The 27,528-nt window shown below is 44.2% G+C and overlaps 1 protein-coding gene across 3 annotated transcripts in view; it reads left to right on the forward strand.

Annotated features, from left to right (window-relative positions):
* The window catches only part of LOC135519683 (kalirin-like), a 259,660-nt gene that overhangs the window by 126,603 nt on the left and 105,529 nt on the right, over positions 1-27,528 (forward strand). For all 3 annotated transcript variants that reach the window (XM_064944915.1, XM_064944916.1, XM_064944917.1), the window contains exons 9-11: positions 865-1,095; positions 20,711-20,833; positions 26,449-26,640. In XM_064944915.1, coding sequence (XP_064800987.1) covers positions 865-1,095; positions 20,711-20,833; positions 26,449-26,640 — 546 coding nt within the window. The remainder of the gene's footprint in view (positions 1-864; positions 1,096-20,710; positions 20,834-26,448; positions 26,641-27,528) is intronic.

Below are 27,528 nucleotides of genomic sequence, written 5' to 3' on the forward strand. Positions count from 1 at the left end.
CTTCAATCAAACCTGACCAGACACATTCTGTAACTCGATCAGGACCATTTGTTTGTTTTGTTTTACCTTCGACTATGCTTATGTATTGTACCTACAGTTTTCCATCAAATAGGACCTTTTCCCATCACATTAAATCCAGCTGACTTGCACCTTGTGTGACACGTGGCCTGTAATACGTGGACCACTGTCCTTCCAAGTCAGATTGACTCCCCATAGAAGATCCCTTATGATGACGGGTTTGTGTCGCAGTTCACTAGATGCCTCTGCACCACTCTGACTTTTGTGCTGGTTGGTTTTATTTCCGTGTCGACTCTGAAAAGGTCGCTATAAACGTCTCTGGTTTGAACCAACAACAAAAAAAGAAAGGGTTGGCTTTTCGGTTCCGTATTGTGCCACAGATGACAAAAACAATACCCCTCTCCATGCACCCAAATTGCATATCATTTAGTCATATGCATTGGGAATAAAATTACAGCTCTGCACGGCTTGATTTAGTATCATACATGGGCGGCTAGAACAGGCCGGGACTGGATTTGATCAGAAGAGAGATGATTAGCAAAGAACTGACATTCAAAAAATGTTTCCTTCACCCTTTCTTTCCATATAATGAAACAAAGATTTGACTGACATGACCGGCTTCGATTATGCATCTTTTCGGGACAAATCTTTGTTATTTCATGCAGATTTAAAGTCGCTAAAGGGCGGTAACTTTCCCTAACTTCCCAGGTTTTCCATAAATGCCAGTTGCAGGATTCCTGGATTCAAGGAATATGGAATATGCAACAAATCCGTGAAGCCTCCAACCAAGATTTCCGACTCAGGTATGCAACTCTCCTAATGTCATGTCCCTCTCTCTGTCACCAGGTCAGTCAGGACGGCAAGGCCCTACTGGATGTCCTCCAGAGACCACTGAGCCCGGGGAACTCGGAGTCTCTGACGGCCACAGCCAACTACTCCAAGGCGGTTCACTGTATCCTGGACGTGGTCCACGAGGTCCTGCACCACCAGAGACGCCTGGAGAGCATCTGGCAGCACCGCAAAGTCCGCCTGCACCAGAGGCTACAGCTCTGTGTGTTCCAACAGGACGTCCAACAGGTAATTGTCGCCATGCGCAGGCACGCACATACACACACGCACACACATATGAACGTAGTGCACCGTAGGGATTAGGACACGGTGTAAATGTATCTTCAGGCATCTGTTTGGGGCGCCACCACTTCAGTCTCTTGTCAGGGTCGTGGGAGTTGTGGAGATAAAGGATTCAGCCTGTGTCAATTCTTTCTGACACGCTAGTTTAGTAACAGTACGAGGGTGAGTAGGTCTTGGCGTCAATCTCAATGTCTTTTAGTTTTTTTTTCTCGTTTTTTTTTCCCGTTTTAGAAAGCACAGTGCAATGCCCTGATACTGCATTTTACTGCAGCAAAATCCCACTGTTTACATCTCACTGTTCATTTGGCTCTGTGCCGACTCCTGGTTCGTAAAAGGAATCCGTATTTCAAACGAGCGCCGTGATGAAAGAGGAGATTTGTCAACAGTTGTCTGTACTTTTCCTCTTAATATTTTCTGCTTGGGAAAGTGCCCAGAAGTACAGTTAGCATACCTTGCATTAGCCATTTTGTAGGAGAGAGAGAGAGAGAGAGAGAGAGAGAGAGAGAGAGAGAGAGAGAGAGAGAGAGAGAGAGAGAGAGAGAGAGAGAGAGAAAAAGCTGCACAGGCTGTGGGTGTGTCCCAAATTCCACCCTAATCCCTATACATTAGACTAATAATTCAAACAGCAGCACTGAGCCAAGTCTCTGAGCCAAATCAAGATCGGACCTCTGATCAGCCAAAAGCCAAACCATGCATAACCAATCCACCAGGGACACTGGAGCACTGTTGATTCAAGCCTCACTTACCTCACAAACTTCATGAATAATTACTAGGCATAATCTTGGAACATTTTACCATGGATTCAATGGTCTAAAAAAAGCAATGCTGTGTAATATAACACGCTAGTGTGTGTGTGTGTGTGTGTGTGTGTGTGTGTGTGTGTGTGTGTGTGTGTGTGTGTGTGTGCGTGTGTGTGTGTGTGTGTGTGTGTGTGTGCGTGCGTGTTCGTGTTCAATAGGGTATGTGTGAGTGAGCGAATCAGCTTGCTCGGTCAAGTCACTCAACGTCTCTCACACCTTCATCCTTTCTCAATATGGCTCCCTTTGGGTGAATACCTCTCCTCTCCCTCTCACCCCTCCTCTCATATCTCCTCCTCTCCCTACCTCTTTCTCACTCTGATAATGAGCCCGCTGCTCCCTCACCAAGCCAAACATTACGTTAGGGCTGCATCCCAAATTGCACCCTATCCCCTATATAGTGCGCTACTTAGGGAATAGGGTGTCATTTGAGATGCAGCTTAAACACAGAAGAAGTGAATGCGATGGATCTCACCATTCATTGAAGCAGCTGATCTGGTAGGAGGTGCCCTTCCATAGGCATGGGCTGGGTAGTCTTACCTGATACCTTTTTAAGTGACGTTCTACAACGGGTTAGTCAAAACAAGCCTTGTGATTGGTTGAGACGCGTTCTAAGCCATACTATACTAAACAAAAATATTAAACGCAACATGCAACAATTTCAAAGATTTTACTGAGTTACTGTTCATCTAAGGAAATCAGTCAATTGAAATAAATGATTTAGGTCCTAATCTATGGATTTCACATGACTGGGAATACAGATATGCATCGGTTGGTAGGGTTGTGGATCAGAAAACCAGTCAACATCTGGTGTGACCACCATTTGCCTCATGCAGCACGACACATCTCCTTCGCATAGAGTTGATCAGGCCGTTGATTGTGGCCTGTTTGAATGTTGACCCACTCCTCTTCAATGGCTGTATGAAGTTGCTGGATATTGGCGGGAACTGGAACACACTGTCACACTCGTTGATCCAGAGCATCCCAAACATGCTCAATGAATGACATGTCTGGTGAGTATGCAGGCCAAGGAAGAACTGGGAGATTTTAAGCTTCCAGGAATTGTCTAAAGATCCTTGCGACATGGGGCCGTGCATTATCATGCTGAAACATGAGGTGATGGTGGCAGATGAATAGCACAAAAATGGGGCTCACGGTATCTCTCTACATTCAAATTGCCATGGATAAAATGTAATTGTGTTGATTGTCTGTAGCTTATGCCTGCCCATACCATAACAACACCGTCACCATGGGGCACTCTGTTGAAAATGTTGACGTCAGGGCCTCCCGGGTGGCGCAGTGGTTAAGGGCGCTGTACTGCAGCGCCAGCTGTGCCAATAGAGACTCTGGGTTCGCGCCCAGGCTCTGTCATAACCGGCCGCGACCGGGAGGTCCGTGGGGTGATGCACAATTGGCCTAGCGTCGCCCGGGTAATGGAGGGGTTAGCCGGTAGGGATGTCCTTGTCTCATCGCGCACCAGCGACTTCTGTGGCGGGCCGGGCGCAGTGCGCGCTAACCAAGGTTGCCAGGTGCACAGTGTTTCCTCCGACACATTGGTGTGGCTGGCTTCCGGGTTGGATGCGTGCTGTGTTAAGAAGCAGTGCGGCTTGGTTGGGTTGTGTATCGAAGGACGCATGACTTTCAACCTTCGTCTCTCCCGAGCCCGTACGGGAGTTGTAGCAATGAGACAAGATAGTAGCTACTTAAAATAATTGGATACCATGAAATTGGGGAGAAAAACGGCGTAAAATTAAAAACAACACACACAAAAAAAAATGTTTATGTCAGCAAATCGCTCACCCAGACAAAGCCATACACATGTCGTGCGCGGTTGTGAGGCCAATTGCACACTCCCTCAAAACTTTAGACATCTGTGGCATTATGTTGTGTGACAAAACTGCACATTTTAGGGTGGCCTTCTATTGTCCCCAGGAAGGTGCACCCTTGTAAAAGTGGGTAAAATTACTGGGGAAGCCAAACTTGATGATTGAGTTGGAGGCGTGCATGACCACACAGTTATGGGCGAACAGGGAGTACAAGAGGGGGCTGAGCACGCACCCTTGTGGGGCTCCAGTGTTGAGGATGAGCGAAGTGGAGATGTTGTTTCCAACCTTCATCACCTGGGGGTGGCCCATCAGGAAGTCCAGGACCCAATCACACATGGCGGGGTGGAGACCCAGGACCTCAAGCTTAATGATGAGCTTGGAGGGTACTACAGTACTGAATGCAGTGGGTCTAAGGTGACAGGTAAGGTGGAGGTGATATGATCCTTAGTCTCTCAAAGCACTTCATGATGACAGAAGTGAGTGTTACAGGGCCATAGTAATTTAGTTCATTCTTTGCATTCTTCGGTACAGTAACAATGGTGGCCATCTTGAACCATGTGGGGACAGCAGACTGGGATAGGGAGAGATTGAATATGTCCGTAAACACACCAGCCTGCTGGTCTCCGCATGCTCTGAGGACGCGGCTAGGGATGCGTCGGTGGCACTGTGTTATCCACAAAGCTGGCAAAGAAGGTGTTTAGTTTGTCTGGAAGTGAAACGTCGATGTCTGTGACGTGGCTGCCACATACATCTCGTGTCTGAGCCATTGATTTGCGACTCCACTTTGTCCCTATTCTGACATTTCATTTGTTTGATTTGCCTTGCGGAGGGAATACCTCCAGCACCATTTAAACTTCAACATTTCAACATTATCTAATCACCTATGCTTCGTCTAATACAGTGACAACTAAAAGATACCAAAAACAATTTAATCCAATCCAAATAAGCTAAACATGATGTGGCTGTCCATGGTTCTGATTTCTGCGTGCGTGCGTTTGTGTGTGTGCGTGTGTGAACGTTCATGCATGTAGAAAAACATGTTGACTCACCCTACTTGTAGAGAAACGCCAACGCCATCGTTTATCACTCTGTTATACAGTACACACTTTTATTTGTTGTTGTCATAGGCTACCTGGCTAAAATGCTTGCTCGCTAGCTTCACTAGCGACGTTAGCTAGTTAACATTAGCCTTCTACATCTAGCCACATATTGAACCCTTTCTGTAATTAGCCATGGATGGAGATAGGGATTTGGACTTGAGGTTTTACTTAATTCTCTGTACTGGCCAATGATTATAACGGATATTCTAATCCAACCATTAATTCATGCATTGTTGTGCCCCTGGCCTGAGAGGATGGAAGTTCAGTATGTGGCTAGAAATAAAACAATGAAGGTCTTGATCCAAGCTAGTGATAGTTGACGCCACCCATCAGTCACTCAGCCTCAGGTGGAAAACAAATGCTCATTAAAATCCCTATAATATCTCTGTAATAATACATGAGCGAGATTTAGATAATTTAACATCTGTTATGAGGCGATTGGACAACGGTCACTGAACTCATGAGCAAATATCCCATTGGCTGTAAACTCTGGAGGCGCATTTGTTAGAATAACATCTGAGAGAGTAAGTTTTTAATGGTGTTTAAAGGTTGAGGCGAGTTGGTAATGTGGTAATACAATCTAGAAGAAAAAGAAACGCACACCTATTAAGACGAGGTGCTGGCTAGCGGAGTAGAAACTAGAAAATAAAAGAGAGCCGCACACTCTTGGAGCTCAGATGCAAAAATTTAATACCAACGTTTCAACAGCCAAGCTGTCTTCATCAGGGTATAATCACAAACACTGTGGGATGACTCGTTTATATAGTGTCAAAGGACACAGGTGTCTGTAATCATGGCCAGGAGTGGCCTAATATCATTGGTTAATAATCAAATATTAAAATGTCATACAAAGAACAGCATACAAACAAATGGATAGCATACGATCATAGATTAATTTGACTATACAAGTTTACACACAATTACAATGGCAAAGTCACAATAATCACAAGAATGGCTTCAGATCAAAGTCTACGTTGAGACCGAAGGGCGCAAGGGTCTTTAAATTAAAGATCCAGGCAGCCTCTCGTTTTAACAATAAATTATCAAGGTCACCCCCTCTCCTAGGGAGGGTGACATGTTCGATGCCAATATAACGCAGAGACGAAATCGAGTGGCCTGCCTCCAAGAAGTGGGGCGCAACTGGATAAGTAAAGTTTTTACACCTAATGGTGCTACGGTGCTCTGAGATACGTACTTTTAATTCGCGCTTTGTTTTACCTACATAATTTTTACCACAAGGACAAGATATAAGATAAATAACTGCCTTAGTGGAGCACGTAATAACACCTTTTATTGGGATCGATTTCCCTGTTTGTGGGTGTTTGAAGGATCTACATTTATAAGTGCCATTGCATTGAGTACAGCCATTACATTTGTAATTTCCATCCAGTAGGGGCGCAAACAGACGTTGTTCAGGAATATCTTGGGGTGGTAAATCAGAGTTTACCAATTGGTCTCTGAGATTTCTGCCCCGCGAGAATACGACCAAGGGAAGGTCCGAAAACACATTACCGAGACTGTCATCGGATTTTAGGATGTGCCAATGTTTGTGAACAATTCCCTTAATTTGTTCAGAGCACTTTGAATAGCGGGTAGTTAGAACGCAAGAATGCGTCTTTTTGTGAGACTGACCTTGAAAAAGGTCATGTCTCGTTTTGTTTTGAATTTTCTCAATGGCAATATGAATCTGATCATTCTTGTAGCCCCTCTCGTTGAACTTTCTTTGCGTCTCAGCCATATTTCTGTCGAAATCGGACTGTTTTTTGCAAATTCTTTTGATTCGACAGAATTGGCTGAAGGGCAAACTGTTTTTCAAGGGAAGTGGGTGACAACTATCAGCCCTCAACAAACTGTTACGATCAGTAGGTTTCCTGTAAAGATCAGTGTAAAAAAACATGTGGTAATACACACTGCAACATTCAAACAGTCGTTTATGAATATGGCGACACCCCCACCTCTGCCAGCTCTGTCAGATCTATAAACATTATGTCCATCCATTCAAAGACACATCAAAGTCCGGCATAGACTCTTTTTTTTTAATCATGTCTCAGGAATAATCAAAATGGCCGCGTTAGTTTGAGAAGAAAGAATTATAATATGATCCATTTTCAAAATCTAACTTCTGGCATTTACATGAATCAGTCCAAGGCCACAGCTACTGGATTTCAGATCAGACAGAGTCTTTAACACAAACATGCTGTGATCAGTAGGTAACCCTCTATATGAAATAGCCATGGGGTTTGAAACGGTATAGATAAGATTGCTTAGAACTGTGCCATTTGGTCTATGCCTCAAAGAGGATGTGGATTAATACAGGACTCAAATGAGGGTTACCTATTTCGGGCAAGGACGGATAACCCATTATTTTTTTTAGATTATTTTTTCAATGTTATCACTCAGCATCTAAGTTGCTCTCCTGTTCGTGTGCAGGCCGTCCCTTTCTAGAAACTGTGGAAACATAGTCCTAATTTCATTCAAGAGTCCAGTGCAAGTAGCCGGGAGAAGCGATCAATTCCACAACCGTGTGTTGGGATAGAGCCAGAAATTAAAATCAGCTTGCCCCTAGCCAATATTCTGTCTCTCAGGTATTCGAAGTCTCGTCTCAACTCAGCCCATTGCCGCAGTGTGCAGCGCCGGGTTTTGGTCTAGAATGACCGAAAGCTCCCAAGTTATGTCACGCACTCTGCCACCAGGGAAGAATTCTGCGCCATCAACCACGACATCCCTGACAATGGAACTCTCAACTATTGCTTTCTTGGGAGGGGGAGGTTGTGGATTTCCAGACACCATGCACCCTATTCCCTATCAATCAAATTTAAATCAAATGTATGTGTAACAAAGTGCTATACAGAAACACAGCCTAAAATCCCGAACAGCAAGCAATGCAGATGTAGACGCATGGTGGCTAGGAAAAACAGGAATTTAGGAAGAAACCTAGAGAGGAACCAGGCTCTGAGTGGTGGCCAGTCCTCTTTTGGCTGTGCCGGCTGGAGATTATAAGAGTACATGGCCATTAAGGCCAGATGGTTCTTCAAGATGTTCTAACGTTCATAGATGACCAGCAGGGTCAAATAATAATCACAGTGGTTGGAGAGGGTGCAACAGGTCAGTACCTCAGTAGTAAGTGTCAGGTGGCTTTTCATAGCCAAGCATTTAGAGGGTGAGACAGCAGGTGCGATAGAGAAAGATCAGGTCAGGGTTCCATAGCCGCATGCAGAACAGTTGAAACTGGAGCAGCAGCACGACCAGGTGGACTGGGGACAGCTAGGAGTCATCAGGCCAGGTAGTCCTGAGGCATGATCCTAGGGCTCAGGTCCTCCAGGAGGGGAGGGAGAGAGGGAGAGGGAGAATATGAGGGAGCATACTTAAATTCACACAGGACACCAGATAAGACAGGAGAATTACACCAGATATAACAGACTGACCCAAATCGACCATTGCAGCATAGATACTGGAGGCTGAGACAGAGGTGGGTCGGGGGACACTGTGGCCCCGTCTGACAATACCCCCAGACAGGGCCAACCAGGCAAGATATTACCCCCACTTTGCCAAAGCACAGCCCCCACACCACTAGAGGTTTATCAACAGATATGTACTGTAGTGCACTACTTTTGACCAGAGCCCTATGGGACAGGCACTACATAGGGAATAGGGGTGCCATTTGGGACACAACCTGTGTAATACAGCATTGTACTAGATAGAATACATCACAGTGAAAGCCACGCTGGACTGGTTGAAAGAGAAACACTGTAGTGTATAGTCCAGTGAGTCCACTGTGTTTGTCTGGCCCCTGGCCTTCTGCCCACAGTCAGAGTGGAGCTCAGTGATAGGGGGTGACTTTGTTTACAGCTCACTAATTACATATTGTTAGGAACAGACGAGGCCTGTTTATACTATACCTCAGGGACAACCGTCCTCCACTGTGTTTGTTTCTCAAATGGAACCCTATTCTCTATTTAGTGGTCAAAAGTAGTGCACCAGGGAATAGGGTGCCATTTGGGATGCATACAAGGAGACTGTAGCATGCATTTAGTTAGTTAATTTACACACTGTATACACACAGAGCCGCAAGTTTATATACGTTTACTTAAGGGAACCACACCAGTGTAGTTCATTGATATTCATTTTGGCTGGTTTAATGAACATCATTATTTGTCTGACAGCACAGAATGCTATCAACAGCTATAATATGCATGTCTCTTTCTCTCGCTCTCTCGCTCTCGTTCGCTCTTTCTTTCATTTTTCTTTCTTTCCCATCTCAGCCTCATGTGTAGATTAAGTCCTTGAGCATTAGTCTCTGTAGCATCTAGTAGGAGTATCCACTCCTGTTTTATTTAAGGGAAGGAATAGCTACTGCATCAATGATTGTGAATGACTCAATGAGACTCAATGAAAATGAGCTGAGATGATCCCTTGACTCCCCACCTTTCTGCGATGCTTCTGCCTCTGATTCAGTTGACCGACTGTATCAGAGCCTGCAGACTCCCGTAATCTCTGTTACTGTGCTCCAGAGATATCTTTCCCATACAAGTTGGCAAGGGTTATTTTTCTCCTGTTTGGATTAGCCTGTCTACGGTTTAGCAAGATGACGCTTTGTCTCTCCTCCCCCTTCCCCCAGTCTTTCTTTCTTTCTCTCTCTCTCTCTCTCTCTCTCTCTCTCTCTCTCTCTCTCTCTTCTTTTTTCGTGTGATGTTGAGTGGCTGGACTATTTTGTAGATAAGCAACGTAATCCTTTGTTCTGGGCTTACTGACTGGGCCGGGCTTGGTGAGCGATTGAAGCCTCCACCATGGCAGATCAGGACTGGGGTTATCAGCAATGCACATGAGTGACCGCTGCACCGCACTGCACTGCACTGCACTACACTGCACTGCGCCACACAGCCAAGCAGCAGACAGTGTTGATGGGCTGCATTTCAAGCCCCTGACTCATTGGATGCTTCCCAAATGGCACCTATTCCCTATGTAGTGCATTGCTTTGGCCAGAGCCTACCCAGCTAGCACGTAACGATCTGAGAACCATATCTTTCTTAGAGCTTGGTGAGGGCGTGGTTGTTCTATGGTGATTTTGCATACAACCTTCCCACAACTTTCTGGGAATGGTGCAGTGAAGATGTTTGGCTTTGGAAAATGTTCAGTACATTTAAGGAACTTTAACGAAAAAAACTTTTCTGAAGTTCGAACATTTCATTTCAATTTTGGTAATGTTCTAGGAACGTTTTCCAACGGGTTTGACATTGGGAACCTTCTCAAACAGTTCAGAGGACGTTTAGAAACCACATTCTTCTGTGGGAATTTCAGTACTTCAACATCGAATGTAATTGTATTGGTTATATGCTTCCTAAACAACAGGTGTAGACTAACAGTGAGAGGCATACCTACGGACCCTTCCCAACCATGCAGAGAAAAAATAGAAAAATAATAGAAACATACGTAATTACACAATAAATAAATATACAATGAGTAACGATAACTTGGCTATATACACGGGGTACCAGTACGAGGTAATTGAGGTCGATATGTCTGTTGGTTCCAGACTTGGTGCATCAGTACCGCTTGCTGTGTGGTAGCAGAGAGAACAGCCTATGACTTGGGTGGCTTTGACAATATTTAGGGCCTTCCTCTGACACCGCCTGGTATAGAGGTCCTGGATGGCAGGGAGCTCGGCCCCATTGATGTACTGGGCGGTACGTACTACCCTCTGTAGTGCCTTGCGGTCAGATTCCAAGCAGTTGCGATACCAGGCGGTGATGCAGCCAGTCATGATGCTCTCAATGGTGCAGCTGTAGAACTTTTTGAAGGTCTGAGGCTCCATCCGGCATTGTAGGATTCAATCTTAGCTCGTCGGAGGTCGTAGCAGGATTTCTTTTAAGCGTCTGGGTTAATGTCCCGCTCCTTGAAAGCGGTAGCCTCTAGCCTTTTAGTGGATGTTGCCTGTAAATCATGGCTTCTGGTTGGGATATGTAAGTCTGGTCACTGTGTGTGTGTGGGGGGGGGGGGGGTGTGTTCATATTTTTCAGCTCCTAAAAATATACATGAAAACCCTCTTGATAAATGTTATGGCCTGCAGGTTATCATGTGGTATTCTAACTCAGGCGAGCAAAAATGTGAGACTTCCTTAAAATTAGAGATTGTGCACCAGCTGTTGTTAACAAAGAGACACACCACTCCCACCTTCATCTTACACAACGCTGCTGATGGTAAATGGAAAAGTCAGCGAGATACAGTTGAAGTCTGAAGTTTACATACACTTAGGCTGGAGTCATTAAAACTAGTTTTTCAACCACTCCACAAATTTCTTGTTAACAAACACAAGTCATTTTTCAACAATAGTTTACAGACAGATTATTTCACTTATAATTCACTGCATCAAAATTCAGTGGGTCAGAAGTTTACATACACTAAGTTGACTGTACCTTTAAACAGCTAGGGAAATTCCAGAAAATGATGTCATGGCTTTAGAAGCTTCTGATATGCTAATTGACCTGTGGATGTATTTCAAGGCCTACCTTCAAACTCAGTGCCTCTTTACTTGATATCATGGGAAAATCAAAAGAAATCTGCCAAGACCTCAGAAAAAAATGGTAGACCTCCACAAGTCTGGTTCATCCTTGGGAGGAATTTCCAAATGCCTGAAGGTACCACGTTCATCTGAACAAACAATAGTACGCAAGTATAAACACCATGGGACCACGCAGCCGTCATACCACTCAGGAAGGAGACGCATTCTGTCTCCTAGAGATGAGCGTACTATGGTGCGAAAAGTGCAAATCAATCCCAGAACAACAGCAAGGACCTTGTGAAGATGCTGGAGGAAACAGGTACAAAAGTATCTATATCCACAGTAAAACGAGTCCTATATCGACATAACCTGAAAGGCCGCTCAGCAAGGAAGAAGCCACTGCTCCAAAACCGCCATAAAAAAGCCAGACTACGGTATGTAACTGCACATGGGGACAAAGATCGTACTTTCTGGAGGAATGTCCTCTGGTCGGATGAAACAAAAATAGAACTGTTTTGCCGTAATGACCATTATTATGTTTGGTGGAAAAAAGGGGAGGCTTGCAAGCCGAAGAACACCATCCCAACCGTGAAGCACGGGGGTGGCAACATCGTGTTGTGGGGTGCTTTGGATCCCAAGTATACTTTCAAAGTTGTGGCAAAATGGCTTAAGGACAACAAAGTCAAGGTATTGGAGAGGCCATCACAAAGCCCTGACCTCAATCCTATAGAAAATGTGTAGGAAGAACTGAAAAAGTCTGTGCGAGCAAGGAGGCCTACAAACCTGACTCTGTTACATCAGCTCTGTCAGGAGGAAAGGGTCAAAATTCCCCCAACTTATTGCGGGAAGCTTGTGGACGGCTACCCGAAACGTTTGACCCAAATGAAACAATTTAAAGGCAATGCTACCAAATACTAATTGAGTGTATGTAAACTTCTGAACCACTGGGAATGTGATGAAAGAAATACAAGCTGAAATAAATGGTGATCCTAACTGACCTAAGACAGGGAATTTTTATTCTGATTAAATGTCAGGAATTGTTCAAAACTGAGTTTAAATGTATTTGGCTAAGGTGTATGTAAACTTCTGACTTCAACTGTATATATCATCCATGTCCTTAGACGTGAAACATAGAAACTCTCCAGAAGCTGTTTTTGGGTAAAGAAAAATATGGTGAAGACTTAAAAAAAATAAAAGTTAAGATCACTGTAAAAAAAATATATAAAAAAATAAGTAGCGGAGTTGATAAGCAGCCCGAAAAACGGCTGCTATCCACTGCAGCGGCATATCCTTGGAATAACGTTTTCCTCATGGTTCTATTTAAAGTCATGTTTTCAAATTGTTCCAATCACTTGAGGAAACAATGTTTTTCCATGGCGATTTCAGTACATTAGCATTAACGTTCCCTACAGATGTTCTCTTTTATATTATTTATTATCATGTCCTCAAATTGTTTTCAGACAACGTTAATGAAACCTTCCATCAAATTCCACAAAAAAACTTTAGTCATGTTTTGAGAATGTTATTTAAATTCTCAAGACGTTAATAAACTTTACATCAAAATAATACTTCAGGAACATTCAGAGAATTTTGAAGAAAGTTATTTAGAAACATTTCCATTCCGTTCTCAGCATCAACCCAACTCTCTCTATCCTCTACCTTGTGAAGCGTGTTCAGGAGTGTTGGCCTCGCCCACTAATTGGCCACACCTGATCTTAACGAGTGCTGGTTTTCTTTTGGAATTGGGTCTGTTTGAATAGACTAAAATGAATAACTTTGTATGCATGAAAAAAACATGGCATGCTTGCTCCATCCTGGTGACCCAGTGGACTAATTCCATGGATAGATAACCGTATCTCACTGATGTGTCACAATAAAAAGGAAATGTGTTAATGCCTAAGCAAATACATTTCCATGTGTCCTATCTGTGCTTGGAGTTCACAGTTAACCTAAGCTATCAGTGTTATTATTATAAGTCTTACTGGAACATGCTCTCAGAACATTACTTAATTACCTTCAAATAACCTATAATTTCCGCTCTCAGAACGTTAATAAAACCTTCCAGGAAAACTTTCAGGGAACCATAGTAAAATGTTCTCAGAACCTCACTGAAGTTTTACAGTTCCCAGAACAGGCAAAATGTTAACTTCCGTTCTCAGAACGTTTATAAAACATTCTGTTTTAATCGTCAGGAAACTTATGGCTTTGTTCCCAGAACCAATGGGAAACCAAACATTTACTTTTCCACAACTTCCAAGGAACCAAATGTGCTCTCTGGGTGTAAAGCACAGGTCAAAAGTAGTGTACTATAAAGGGAATAGGCTGCCATTCAGGATGCAAGGGCTTCCAAACTGCAAGGGGCTTGTCAGGAGGAAGCAGTGTTGGAGGATATGTGTAGGAAGTTCAGCGCTATCCAAGGTCATCTACTATTTATCCGTAGCCAGATTTAAGAGGAGTTGGAGAATCCTGGGGCTGTCTCTATACTCTCCTCCCTCCACATTTGGGTTAATCTAATGACATTCCTCTCATTTATCTTAAGGTAAAGCATACAATGCAATGGATAACGACTGCAAGGGATAGCACTACAATCATATAAACTGTTACCTTAGGCAACGGCAGAATTGTGCTTCATGTATGAGGCAGCGTAGTCTAGTGGTTAGAGCGTTGGACTAGTAACCGGAAGGTTGCGAGTTCAAACCCCTGAGCTGACAAGGTACAAATCTGTCGTTCTGCCCCTGAACAGGCAGTTAACCCACTGTTCCCAGGCCGTCATTGAAAATAAGAATGTGTTCTTAACTGACTTGCCTGGTTAAAAAAATATATATATTTTTTTGTGAATGTCAGCAATTCTCCAACCCACTGTGCTATTTATTCACATGGTATTTTACTGCTTCCAAGGGCCCATAGATGATCTGGTCAAAAGTAGTGCATACAAAAGTACACAAGAGGACGAACAAAACATGTCTGGACTGCTACGCCATCTTGGAAAGCATGAAAAAAGCATGTCTGTAGATAGTCCGTAGATGGACTATCCAAATAAAATGTTACCACAGTCCTACGTTATTTCTTTTCTATGGCCATCATACAGCCAGAAACCGAGGACTGTGGTAACATTTTATTTGGATAGTCCATCTATATAGGCAATAGGGTGCATTTTAGACACACTACGTTATTTCTTTTCTATGGCCATCATACAGCCAGAAACCGAGGACTGTGGTAACATTTTATTTGGATAGTCCATCTACGGACTATCTACAGACATGCTTTTTTCATGCTTTCCAAGATGGCGTAGCAGTCCAGAAATGTTTTGTTCGTCCTCTCGTGTACTTTTGTATTTTTGTCTTTTTTTTGTATATTTCAATCTTATTTTCAATCTCTTCTCCATTTTAGTTCAATTATACCTTCCGGTAACCTGCCTCACCCAATGTGATACGGAACTGCTATTAGTTGTCATTTTTAGACCTTATAGCAAGAACCACAGCCATCAGAAGCTAACCAGCTAATTAGCTACAAGCTATTTAGTCATTGTTAGTCACTGCTAGCGGCCTTTACCTTCTGCACAGATACCAGACCTTTTTTTAAATATATATATATTTTTGCCTGGATAATACTCGCCAGCCTACCAGTAACGGACTGTCTCACCACTACAACGCCGGATTCCTGCCGTAATCCCTGGACCACTACTCCTGATCTTCACAGCTAGCTAGCACCCACCGAGTTACCCAGTACCGAAGCTATCCCTCAGGCCCACCTCCCGGCCTACTCAGTTGTTCACCCGGACTCCACCCAAACACGGCTAGAACACACTACTCCACCGGATCCTTGCCGTAAGCTCTGGGCCTTGGCACCAGATCACCGCTGCTACCGAGTGGCTATAGTGGCTAACGCCTCTGCCCCAAAGAGGATCCACCTGGCTTGGATCCTTAGTCGACACACGGCGCACCGCCGCACCACCACAACAGGTCTGCCGACGAATACTCCATCCGCTGTGCCTTCAACCGGCCTCCGTCGGAGCAGACGCTTCCACTAACCCCGGGCTACTAACTTTAAACGCCGCGTCGCCCGCGTGCTAGCGTAGTAACGACTACTCCGCGGCCTCCCTGTTCCATATATTGCTGCCCTCTGGACTCTATGATCACTTGGCTACATAGCTGATGCCCGCTGGACTGGTAAATTGTAATTATTCGCTCCTATGGCCTATTTATTGCCTACCTCCTCATGCCTTTTGCACACACTGTATATAGACGTTATTTTCTCTACTGTATCATTGTTTGTGTTATTGGCTTGTTTATTGTTTACTCCATGTGTAACTCTGTGTTGTTGTCTGTGTCACACTGCTTTGCTTTATCTTGGCCAGGTCGCAGTTGCAAATGAGAACTTGTTCTCAACTAGCCTACCTGGTTAAATAAAGGTGAAATATATATATATATATTTTAAACAGACTATTAGTAACATTTCAACTAACTATCTACTAACCCTAACTCTAAACCTAAAATTAACCCTAGCCCTAACCTTTACCCGTACCCGGCTCCACGATGGGGCTAAAGGGAGCGTAGCCTCCTCAGTTTTAGTTTTATGTTCCCACAGTTGAAGTCGGAAGTTTACAACACCTTAGCCAAATACATTTAAACTCAGTTTTTTTTATCCTAGTAAAAATTCCCTGTCTTAGGCCAGTTAGGATCTCCACTTTATTTTAAGAATGTGAAATGTCAGAATAATAGTAGAGAGAATGATTTATTTCAGCTGGTATTTCTTTCAACACATTCCCAGTGGGACAGAAGTTTACATACACTCAATTAGTATTTGGTAGCATTGCCTTTAAATTGTTTAACTTGGTTGAAACGTTTCGGGTAGCCTTCCATAAGCTTCCCACAATAAGTTTGGTGAATTTTGACCCATTCCTCCTAACAGAGCTTGTGTAACCGGGTCAGGTTTGTAAGCGTCCTTGCTTGCACACAATTTTTTAGTTCTGCCCACACATGTTCTATAGGATTGAGGTCAGTGCTTTGTGATGGCCACTCCAATACCTTGAATTTGTTGTCCTTAAGCCATTTTGCCACAACTTTGGAAGTATGCTTGGGGTCATTGTCCATTTGGAAGACTCATTTGCAACCAAGCTTTAACTTCCTGACTGATGTCTTGAGATGTTGCTTCAAAATATTTTCCAGCCTCATGATGCCATCTATTTTGTGAAGTGCACCAGTCCCTCCTGCAGCAAAGCACCCCCGCAACATGATGCCGCCACCCCCGTGCTTCATGGTTGGGATGGTGTTCTTCGGCTTGCAAGCCTCCCCCTTTTTCCACCCAACATAACGTTGGTCATTATGGCCAAACAGGTCTATTTTTGTTTCATCAGACCAGAGGACATTTCTCTAAAAAGTACGATCTTCGTCCCCATGTGCAGTTGCAAACCGTAGTCTTGTTTTTTCATGGCCGCTTTGGAGCAGTGGCTTCTTAGCCTTTCAGGTTATGTCGATATAGGACTCATTTTTACTGTGGATATTGATAATCTTGTACCTGTTTCCTCCAGCATCTTCACAAGGTTCTTTGCTGTTGTTCTGGGATTCCTTCCTCAGCAGCATTTTCTTTTCATTTTACCTTTATTTAACCAGGCAAGTCAGTAAAGAACACATTCTTATTTTCAATGACGGCCTAGGAACAGTGGGTTAACTGCCTGTTCAGGGGCACGACAGATTTGTACCTTGTCAGCTCGGGGGCTTGAACTCACAACCTTCCGGTTACTGGTCCAACGCTCTAACCACTAGGCTACCCTGCCACCCCGTATGATGGCTGCGTGGTCCCATGGTGTTTATACTTGCATACTGTTTAACCAACAGATGAATAGCAGGTGAACAGAATTTGGCTTATGCCTGTCCATACATAACCCTACCACCACCATGAGGCACGGTGCCATACACGCTGTCTGCATCTGCCCGGCACTGAAACCGGGATTCATCTGTGATTGTTTGTACAGATGAACGTGGTACCTTCAGGTCAATTTGTGTAAACAATTGTTGGAAAAATTACTTGTGTCATGCACGAAGTAGATGGCTGACTTGCCAAAACTATAGTTTGTTAACAGTTTTAATGACCCCAATGACTTAATAATAATATTTTGATTTATAAGGGTTGAGTCAAGTGAACCAGTTTGGGACTGGTGAGGACTCCGTGTTGGAGGCTGAGCTGTCTCCATCCTGCTCATCTGCTGTTCCTATGGGGTGTGCTCTGCAGGAGTGTCTGCTCTACTGTATGGGCCTTCAGAAAACTTGTGCATCTTGTGAAATTCCTCCCTTCCTCAAGACTTGAGACTGTGGCATTGTGTTGTATGGCAAAACTTGTATTGTCCCCAGCACAAGGTGCACCTGTGTAAAGATCATGCTATTTAATCAGCTTGATATGCCACACCTGTCAGTTGGATGGATTATCTTGGCAAAGGAGAAATGCTCAATAACATGGATGTAAACAAATTTGTGCACAAAATTTGAGAGCAATAAGCTCATGAAACATGGGACCAACACTTTACATGATGCGTTTATATTTACCATTCTCCAAGTGGAAACGTTGTTTGGAGAGCTGCATTACATAACTTTTGGTTTATTTAACTGCATTTACCAGTTTACTGTACATTTCTTCGTTGTAGTTGTTTGGAGAGTATTTGTCCGGTTTCTCCATTATGTTTAATGTTGCGCGCTTTAGCGTACATAGATATACCTGGCCTGCGCGCCAAGAAGAAGTGTGGTCAAATGAATTTAAGTGCCTGTTTGGGGATGTTCTAGTTAGTTTACTTTTGGGTAACTTAAGAGGAGGCTGTATCTGAGCCTGAATGATCCCACCTGTGCTTTATTGGTTATTAAAGATCGGTTTTGCCTGATGAGAGGCTTTTTCTTTTGAATGCTGACATTCTGAAGTCAGACCTTTTGTAAATATATAGATTTGTAAATATCACCGTCATCTTTCAAACGCCAGCGCTGTGTAAGTCATTCCAGCACTCCTTTGCACCGCTACCCCCTTGCCTCCTGCTGACTCTTCGTCCTTACGACTGCTTGAAGATTCCTATTTTACGCTGATACAGCACAAAGGAGATGGGCTACAGGTTTTGCACCAACCTGTCACTTCAAAAGCACTCAATGGTCTCAGATTCTCTGCATTCGAACGCTAGGTTCATTGTGGTATAGTGTGATATAAGCAGAATTCAATATAATTCCAATGCAAAACCCCACACCAAAATATTTGCCCCCCTTGCCTATTTCAACTGCCCTTTTAGTCACGTTACCCTGGTGCCCGGTGTGCCTTAACACTAAGCCCTTATTCTAAACCTGACCTTAACCTTAGCAAGCAGTTGCTTATTAGCAGATAGTTTGTTGACAGTGTGACCATCTGTAGTGTATCTACCAATGGACTGGCCGGGCTATCCAAATAGTGTGACCAGGACAGCTTTACACTGTCAAAATAATAAACCTGTGAAAACAAAAGCACTTTTGGCATCCTCCTCCGTACATTTTTCAAATGCCTCCTTAGGGGCTTGGATCATATGTAAATGCCCGTAATATTTAACAGATTTAGACCGAGATTACATTAAGCGCCACAATGTTCACACAAAGTGCTCCTCTTTCCCATGGGCCTCCAGTTTTGCTTGCTGTTTTTCATGCTTCCTCTGTTTTCTTTGATGGTTTTGTCCAGGCCATGTTTCGTTTTAATGCGCCTGTATTCTGGCGTATCATGTACTGTACTTTTCCAGGAAACATCTCTGAGTTGTCAGTAGTCTGGAGGTTCCTGCAGCATCACAAACACAGGCTGTGTGCTAAATGACACCCTGTTCCATATATACTGTAGCGCACTACTTTTACCAGAGCCCTCATTTTGGAGCTGAACCCACGTTATACTGAATCCAATATTTCCAGCCCACTTCCTCAACATCATGGCTAGAATAACATTGTGGTGTCGAGTAACTGCTGAGACATCACTAGACTGATAGCCTGCATCCAAAATGGCACCCTATTTCCTACATAGTGCACTACTTTTGACTAGAGCCCTGTGGGCCCTCGTCAAAAGTAGTGCACTAAATCTAGGGAATAGGGTGTCATTTGGGATGCAACCCATAGGATCCAGAAGTGTCACTCCCGTCCGAGGCATGGCATCCTCAGACAGCTAATATCATCCCAAGCAAATATCTCTTCTATTCTCAGCCCTTCCCGTGTTTGTGCGAGCGAGCCAGCCAGGTAGTTTTAGACTCCTGCTTGTTCCTGTGGATGCCGCAACTCTAATCAGCCAGGGCGAAACAAGAGTTGTCTGCTCACCCACTGACATGTTTATTAAACATTCCTGTACACACACACGCAAGCCAAGGACCCCTCCCATCTCCTACTATACACACACACACACACCAACATGCAAGCAGATGACCCCTCCCTACTATACACACACGCAGGCAAGCAAACATGATCAGGACAGGGAGGCTACACTTGAGGACAACAAGATAATTGAAGTGGGGCAGGACAGGCAAGCTTTGGTTTTCCATTCCTTGAAGTGACCGTAGAGAGAGTTATTAGGAAGAGAAGAAAAGACTGACCAGGGTTCAAGTACTATTTGAATACGAGCCTGCCTAGAGTGCCAGATTGGCGGGGTTCACAGTTTTGGAGTATTCTGTTGGTTCCATCTCGCCAGGCAAGCACAGAGAAAGTATTTGAAAATATTTAAAATAGTGTTTGAGCTGATGTTTGCCAGGGAATGGTGAAAGTCACTGCCACAGGGTGCCGCTCGGCTCTGTTTCAGCCAGACGCTGTTTACAAAGCCACACAGATGATCTCATCTTATGACCTCTCATCTATTCATTAACATTTAGTACGGTAAATTCTGCCGTACTGGCTATTCCGCCAACAATGTACAGTCACGCAATGGGACTCTAGAGTGGAGTTATGCAAAGTTCACTGCACTTTTTGGCTACCTTTCGCACTGCACATTTGGCTACTTTCTCTTTGAATGCTGCCGAGATGAAATCATGTATTCCCAGTCTAAGTAAGTAAAAGCCTAGCAAAAGGAGAGAAGGAAGCTAGACAATATTTCCCAGGCTCACGACCTCGTCTTTCCTCCAAGGTTTGGATAAAATCGGAATTCACAAAACCTCCTTTTCTTTCTCCTTGAAGATGGACTGCTGGCCTGATATAGGGTGACAAAGTGACAGTGGTGACAGATTCGTGGCCCTGAAGCCCACACATGTGTCTGACTCCTTTGTAGTCTTTGCATTTGTCTGTCTACTTAGGAGGCAGGGGGGAGTGCAGTAACATGCACTGAACAGAACACTGGTTAACATGAGTGTCTTTCTCTGTGTCACTTGTGCAGGTGATGGACTGGATAGAGAACCATGGGGAGGCCTTCCTTAGCAAACACACGGGCGTGGGCAAGTCCCTCCACCGCGCCAGGGCACTGCAGAAACGCCACGACGATTTTGAGGAGGTGGCACAGGTGAGAGTTCAACTATTTGTGCCAATGAGAAAATGTTTGCGGGCTTGCTAATAGTGTGTCATTGGTCATGCCCTGAATCATGTGAATCTCCTCCTTACATTGCTGAGGTGGAGTATCTGATCAAGGATCCGCTTCCCCACCCCCAAACCTAACCTTAACCATTAGTGGGGAAAATGTTCAACTGACCCCAGATCAGAGTTCAGGGGCAACTTCCTCAGGCATTGTGGATGGCATTTTGAGGTTGAATTGCCTCATCGATGCTACAATGTCGACAAAGGCTGCATTTTGTGCAGTATTATACTACATTTGAACCGCAGCATTGTACTGGATTTGAACTCTGTAGGCTGTTATGCTATTCTGTCTAATGTCAAAGTGCTGAGGTGTCCGTGAAAGGGCAGACCACTGAACACTGTTCCAAGAGAAGACATGGTCAATAAACTGAACACTGACACATTGTTACAACCAAATTACTTATGGTTCTATTGTCCTTTTAAAGCTTCCTATTACTACTGTCCTAGTGTTCAAATGCAATTCACAGATGGCAGATTTGTATTGTTTTGACGCAAGTTCAGCTATTATTCAGTGAGGATGTCAATTAAAGCTAGAATCCTTTGTTGATAATTCCATTTTTTTGGACTTCTAAATGAATCATATACTGTATACCCATTGAACTTATGCATGTCTCATGCTCTTCGTTCAACTGCCGGGTCCAATCAGAACCCAAAATATACTTTTGTTTTACACCAATGTTTGTAAACAATCCTAAATGTAAACGATCACGGTATAGCCTAAAAACAGGGTTAAAACTGTACATTTGATATCATGGATGGCCATTCTTTGCATCCATATCTCTGTCTATGAATTTGAGAGTGTTTTCATTTTTCCAGCCCCGTCCCTTGGCTTTTAGAGACACACTTTTTGTATTGTTTCAATTAAGGACGAGCTTTAAACTCCAAATATCGGAATGTCACGGTTTTCCGTGGTTAGCTGTGATTGACAAGTGACAGAAAATGAGTGTTCAATGAGAAATACATTCAGGCGTTTAAGAGAACCTAGTCTTTTTAGCTTCAGTGTGTTTTTTATGGGCTTGGCATGCAGACTTGGTTTTTGCAGCCCATTGTAGCTGCAGTCCATAAGAGAAAAGAGGCCAGAAGACTTAGACCAAGCAAGAACAAGCTGGAACCAGTCCACTGTGGAAATACACTTTTCTAATTTCATCACACAGACAAACTGCACAAAGTAAGATGTTCTGCTGTAATAGGCTATATGACTATAGGTCACAAGTAGTACACGAGTAGATAGCGCCTGTGTCACACCTGGCAACCTATTCCCTAGTGAAGTACTTTTGACTAGGGACCATAGGGCTCTGGTCCAAAAGTAGCGCACTATGTTGGGAATAGGGTGCCATTTGGGACACAGAGAGTATCTGATATCATCCAGCTACCCGGAAACATAAGAAATGTACCCGGCAACATTAAGAAATGTACCCGGCAACATTAAGAAATGTACCCGGCAACATAAGAAATGTACCCGGCAACATAAGAAATGTACCCGGCAACATAAGATGTCCAGTAAATAAAATAATTTCCAGTCCCATTTCTTCCGCTTTGCTAACCTCCTGAGTGTAATGATAGCAGCATGAGCCGTGAGTAGAGATAACACCAGCGTTACGGGGGAATGGCTTTTGACGCTCAATGGATGTGCAATCCTGGATTTACGACAACGTTTTCGACCCTCCTGATGATGGACAACATGTCTGTCTTCAGGGCAAGGAGAGGTCTGCCGCTGTGTCCCAAATGGCACGCTGTTCCCTATATAGTGCACTACTTTACATCAGGTCCCATAGGGCTTTGGTCAAAAGTAGTGCACCAGGGAATAGGGTGCAGATTAGGACAGTCTGAGAGGCCTGAACATTGTTTACCCTATTTTCTAACCACGTACATCTCTCTGGGGAAAAGTGTACGAGATGAGGATCTTTAATTCCCCCCTACTCCTGAAGGATGGATCAAATGGCGTAATGAATCAGATAAAGCACTTCATATTGGAATATTTGAAATTTGAGCTCATTAAGACATGTACATATGGCACCATCATCTCCCCAAGATACCTCATCAAAGGAGATTGAGACCAAAGTCAAACCAACATTTTTTTTTAATGGTGGTGGTGGGGGGGGGGGGGGCAGACATGGCTAGACACATACGCCCACATAAGTTCGCACGCAAACATACCCAGATGCACGCACAAACTCAAAGCCTTTAATTGATCTTCATCACAATAACTCAGCAGTTTAGAACGAATAATACATCAAAAGAGAAGGATGTTGAAAAACCCTAATGACACCACATTGAAATGACATCAGTTAATTATTCAGAGAGGTTGTGCTCAGATTCAATCTGCCATTGTAGATGGAAACCCCCCCCCAAATAGCCCGAATGGCACAAATGGTGCAGCTCTCTAATGACTGGCCTCAGATGTATTCTGCCTACAAAACATGCAGTGGGGGATTTTGTTGAGGCTGAGCACTTCTTAATGGGAAGAGAGAGAGAGAGGGGCACAAAGCTTTTGTTTCTGGCATCTGGTTAACAAGCCCAAGAAAGTGCTGCGCGTGGAACAGATTGAATAAAAGTGATACAGAGGGAATCTCAAATCAAATCAAATCAAATTTTATTTGTCACATACATATGGTTAGCAGATGTTAATGCGAGTGTAGCGAAATGCTTGTGCTTCTAGTTCCGACAATGCAGTAATAACCAACAAGTAATCTAACTAACAATTCCAAAACTACTGTCTTATACACAAGTGTAAGGGGATAAAGAATATGTAAATAAAGATATATGAATGAGTGATGGTACAGAGCAGCATAAGCAAGATACAGTAGATGGTATCGAGTACAGTATATACATATGAGATGAGTATGTAAACAAAGTGGCATAGTTAAAGTGGCTAGTGATACATGTATTACATAAGGATGCAGTAGATGATATAGAGTACAGTATATACGTATACATATGAGATGAATAATGTAGGGTATGTAAACATTATATTAGGTAGCATTGTTTAAAGTGGCTAGTGATATATTTTACATAATTTCCCATCAATTCCCATTATTAAAGTGGCTGGAGTTGAGTCAGTGTGTTGGCAGCAGCCACTCAATGTTAGTGGTTGCTGTTTAACAGTCTGATGGCCTTGAGATAGAAGCTGTTTTTCAGTCTCTCGGTCCCAGCTTTGATGTACTCACCTGTACTGACCTCGCCTTCTGGATGATAGCGGGGTGAACAGGCAGTGGCTCGGGTGGTTGTTGTCCTTGATGATCTTTTTGGCCTTCCTGTAACATCGGGTGGTGTAGGTGTCCTGGAGGGCAGGTAGTTTGCCCCCGGTGATGCGTTGTGCAGACCTCACTACCCTCTGGAGAGCCTTACGGTTGTGGGCGGAGCAGTTGCCGTACCAGGCGGTGATACAGCCCGCCAGGATGCTCTCGATTGTGCATTTCTTCAGCCTCCTGAGGTTGAAGAGGCGCTGCTGCGCCTTCTTCACGATGCTGTCTGTGTGAGTGGACCAATTCAGTTTGTCTGTGATGTGTATGCCGAGGAACTTAAAACTTACTACCCTCTCCACTACTGTTCCATCGATGTGGATAGGGGGGTGTTCCCTCTGCTGTTTCCTGAAGTCCACAATCATCTCCTTAGTTTTGTTGACGTTGAGTGTGAGGTTATTTTCCTGACACCACACTCCGAGGGCCCTCACCTCCTCCCTGTAGGCCGTCTCGTCGTTGTTGGTATTCAAGCCTACCACTGTTGTGTCGTCCGCAAACTTGATGATTGAGTTGGAGGCATGCGTGGCCACGCAGTCGTGGGTGAACAGGGAGTACAGGAGAGGGCTCAGAACGCACCCTTGTGGGGCCCCAGTGTTGAGGATCAGCGGGGTGGAGATGTTGTTGCCTACCCTCACCACCTGGAATCTGGTAGTGTGAAAAAAAAACTAGGGAAGAAGAGAGACGACTCCAGCTCAGCCCAGCCATATCTGCGAAGGGAAAACCTGAATGGCGTTATTGACTGCACCGCTCTGGAGGGATAAGACAATACGAAAGGACAAGGGAGGAGTTTTCCTGAACCGATGAAAGCTATGTGCTGCCTGGCCTGGGCCTGCTGCTGCTGCGTGGAATACACCCAACACCCCACTCTGGTTCGTGTCCCAAATGCCACCCAATCCCCCTACATAGTGCCCTAGGAATGGTGCGCCATTTGGGACGCAGGCTATGCCTAATGGTGTGGGAGGAGTGGTCGAGTGATAGGGAATTGACATGGAGAAGGTTTTTAACCGTGATCTAATGCGGAGCTGCTCTGGATTTTGCGTGTACTATTGAAAATGTAGATGTGTGGGTTTTAATATAGCCTTTACTCTACATCAGTAGATAAGTACACAAGAGCCCAATAACTGTAATCCTGCTTACTGTATCCATGTCCTTTGAATTGACCCTCCATTCTACCCCCTTATAGTAAGCTGGTCCTCTCTATTCACTATGAATAAATGAGATTTGGGCCAGAGCTACTGCCAATGTGTCACAGAGAAGGGATCCGTGGGTGTACACCTGTTATAGGCATCCTAGGAGCGAGGGAGGGATATTCTGATCTACAATACTCACATCAACCTGACAGTACAGGCAAATATATCCACCTCCCCACAGCATGCATTAAGTCACACAGAGAAACCCATTTTGAAGCTTCGTTTTACGGTCGATCAAAGCATGGAGTTCAAATGTTACATGTCAGCAGCCGCTATTAAACCTTGTCCAGTTTATTTGGGAGGGAAAAAAAGATGGATTAAAGATATTTTGAAGGGTGTAAAACAAAAATATGACCGCTTCAGAATTATTTGATTAACAAAAAAAGTATTAAGTGTTGTAATGACTCGGTAGGTGTGACTGGTAGGTGTGACTGGTAGGTGGCTGGTAGGAAGGCATCAAGGAGGAACAATGACAGAAGCCCAACGCTTCTGGGGCACAGCCTAAACCAGGTAAGGGTCCCCGTATGGCATCTTTATTCCTAAAAGGCCCAGAATGCATCCCAAATGGCACCCTACTGCCTTTCTAGTGCACTACCTTTTACCAGAGCCATATGCACCCAGTGAATGTGCCACAACCTTACAGGAGGTGACCAGTTCCCGAGCCTTTGGGTCATCCCATCCTAGTCAGATCACCACGCTGCTACTTGATACACGCTACATGCTAGCCAGGCATTAATCTGTCCTGCCCTGATAGCTGATGCTCTACGGACTTAGTCCCCACTGTCGTGTTGATCCAGAGACAACACTTGCCAAGCTGTGGGATTACCACATCTGGATAGCCAAGGATTTACCCTGCCACTCTGCAGATAGTAGTGGAGGCGCCCATCGGAGAGAGAGGTCTTGCCTGTCTGTGGCGGTGGAGGAGAGAGAGACAGGAGTGCAGTAGTCAGGTAAAGCATGCAGAGACAGAGTGCAGACAAACACAGTTGTCAATGAACTTGGAGACCCCAGAGTTGCAGCCGGTAAGATCCTGTAGAGTGCACCTTGCAGACCCAGTTCTTGTGTTTGCGGTCATCTAATTGAGCTGCCCTTTTGTCTCCTCTGGGTACCAGAACACCTACACCAACGCAGACAAGCTCCTGGAGGCGGCCGAGCAGCTGGCCCAGACTGGTGAATGTGACCCGGAGGAGATCTACAAAGCAGCGCGACACCTGGAGGTCAGGATCCAAGACTTTGTCCGGCGGGTGGAGCAGAGGAAACTGCTGCTGGACATGTCGGTCTCCTTCCACACCCACACCAAGGAGGTAAGACCTTTGAACCCTGACCTGCATGATGGTTCACGCTCCCTGTCCTGGAGAGCAGTAACTTGGCACAGGGTTGAGACTCGGGGGTTGGCTTGGCTTTATGCAGCCTCAACTGTTATTTTTGACTTTTAACCTGATTTTGTGATGTTCACAAGTTCACAGCTCTATCTCTCTCGCAATTCAATTAAAGGGGCTTTACTGGCATGGGAAACATATGTTAACATTGACAAAGCAAATGAAGTAGATAATATACAAAACTGAACGAAACAACAGAAATGAACAGTCAACATTTCACTCACAGTTCCAAAAGAGTAAAGACATTACAAATGTCATATTATGTCTATATAAAGTGTTGTAACTCTGTGCAAATGGTTAAAGTACTATTTTCAAAGTATTTTATTTTCAAAGTACAAAAGGGAACATAAATAAACACAAGTATGGGTTCTATTTACAATGGTGTTTTTTCTTCACTGGTTGCCCTTTTCTTGTGGCAACAGGTCACAAATCTTGCTGCTGTGATGGCACACTGTGGTATTTCACCCAGTAGATATGGGAGTTTATCTAAATCTAGTCTGTTTTCGAATTCTTTGTGGATCTGTATAATCTGAGGGAAATATATGTCTCCAATATGGTCGTACATTTGACAGGAGGTTAGGAAGTGCAGCTCAGTTTCCACCTCATTTTGTGGGCAGTGTGCACATAGCTTGTCTTCTCTTGAGAGCCAGGTCTGCCTGCGGCGGCCTTTCTCAATAACAAGGATATGCTCACTGAGTCTGTACATAGTCAAAGCTTTCCTTAAATTTGGGTCAGTCACAGTGGTCAGGTATTCTGCAACTGTGTACTCTATGTGTAGGGCCAAACTAGCATTCCAGTTTGCTCAGTTTTTTT

The sequence above is a fragment of the Oncorhynchus masou genome, chromosome 29, assembly GCF_036934945.1.
Source record: "Oncorhynchus masou masou isolate Uvic2021 chromosome 29, UVic_Omas_1.1, whole genome shotgun sequence".
Lineage (NCBI taxonomy): Eukaryota > Metazoa > Chordata > Actinopteri > Salmoniformes > Salmonidae > Oncorhynchus > Oncorhynchus masou.